The sequence below is a fragment of the Myotis davidii genome, unplaced genomic scaffold (genome assembly GCF_000327345.1).
Source record: "Myotis davidii unplaced genomic scaffold, ASM32734v1 scaffold174, whole genome shotgun sequence".
NCBI classification, from domain to species: Eukaryota; Metazoa; Chordata; class Mammalia; order Chiroptera; family Vespertilionidae; genus Myotis; species Myotis davidii.
Genome location: NW_006289087.1, coordinates 978,172 through 979,591, shown reverse-complemented (window position 1 = coordinate 979,591; position 1,420 = coordinate 978,172). Strand labels below are relative to the sequence as shown.

At 48.3% G+C, this 1,420-nt stretch overlaps 1 protein-coding gene across 1 annotated transcript in view; it reads right to left on the bottom strand.

Annotated features, from left to right (window-relative positions):
- Positions 1–1,420, bottom strand: part of RYR2 (ryanodine receptor 2) — a 185,593-nt gene that overhangs the window by 104,975 nt on the left and 79,198 nt on the right. The window contains exon 39 of the mRNA XM_015562331.1: positions 244–387. Coding sequence (XP_015417817.1) covers positions 244–387 — 144 coding nt within the window. The remainder of the gene's footprint in view (positions 1–243; positions 388–1,420) is intronic.

Sequence of the window (1,420 nt, the reverse complement as noted above, 5' to 3'; positions counted from 1 at the left end):
TCTCTTGTGCTTTCTCTTCCTAGTCTCCAAACACCTAAACTTTAGTGCTCCCAGAGCCCATCCCCCCTCATAATGTGCTCTCTCTCCATCTGTTTCTACAAGTATCATCTGATGCTGCTGAGCACCTCTGGCGGCAACAGGCATCTACTCAAGAATCAGTTTCTCCCTGGCTCTCCAGTGCGACGTCGTTGAAAGGATGGGTAAGTGTCAGCAGCGGGGCCCCTTGCCTCTCCCACTGCTTACAGGACTTGTCGGAGGCACTCTCCGCTGGCTTGTCAGCTTGCTTCTTCTTCAGGGACGTCACCTTCTCCACCAGGGACAGCAGGCGCCCTCTAATTGTTAGGTCACTGCTTCCGTCCAGAGACCCATCGTCATCCAGCTCAATTCCTAGTAAAAAGGGAAGAGAAAGAAGGGAAGAAAAACCTATTTTAAAAGTACATTTCAGAAAAAGAATTCTCAGGCTTTGCACCCTCTTCCATTCACAGTGTTGGAAACTCGACAACACCGAGCAAGCCTGCCCAGGAGCACTCACAGCAACATTCATGTGTGGCGTCTCTTCCTGCCTGCTCGTCCCCCTGCTCCTGTGGGCTCCTGGCCCTCAGCAGCCGGCACGAAATATAAAACCGAACAGAGGACAAAATCTCTCTCAGGAGACAAGACCCAGTTTGCTCCTTTCACCGACACAGGCAGCTCTGACTTCAGGCCCCATCTGCCTGGACCTGCAGTTCTGCCGGCCAGAAAACCTCCCACTTTCCTCCTCACTTGCTTCCATAAATGTCAGTAATATTTTGACAACTTGAGACACAGGTAGAACAGGCCTAATTAGGTACCTAAAGCATGGATGCTTTATGTCTGAAGCAATAATTCTACCATTGTAGAGTGTCGCCTTCTTCATGCTACATTCATCATATATACACGGTATATAACCTGATGGCAGTCATTCAGTGGTTCTTCATTCATAAGCTGACTTAATATGCAAGGCAATGCTTTTATTTTCCTTATTAAAATAAAATAAAAATAATGCCCCTGGGGCTGTGCAGACCTCCTAGGAACTGGCTGCCAGGTCACTGTCTTTCACAGGAGCAGCCTTCACCCACACCACTGCACGGAGACAGGACGCACACGCCCGCAGCATCGAATCGATCCCACTGGGCAAGTTCTTAGAATGAAGGGGGAGGATTCCCTTTACAGAGTTGGCTGCTAACATATGATTCAATGAAGGATTCCCTTAGGCATTAATTAATTTCATGCGACATGCTGAATTTCATTGGCCTAAAAAGTGGCCATGCAGTCAGTTTAAATACAACTGGTTGTAAATAAATTTCATTAGACTCAATCAACCTAACACTCAGCTCTCTGCCCAAAGCACCTGGGTATAATCCGCGTTCCCCCCTCCCAACCCTCACCCTTGTTCCCTGTC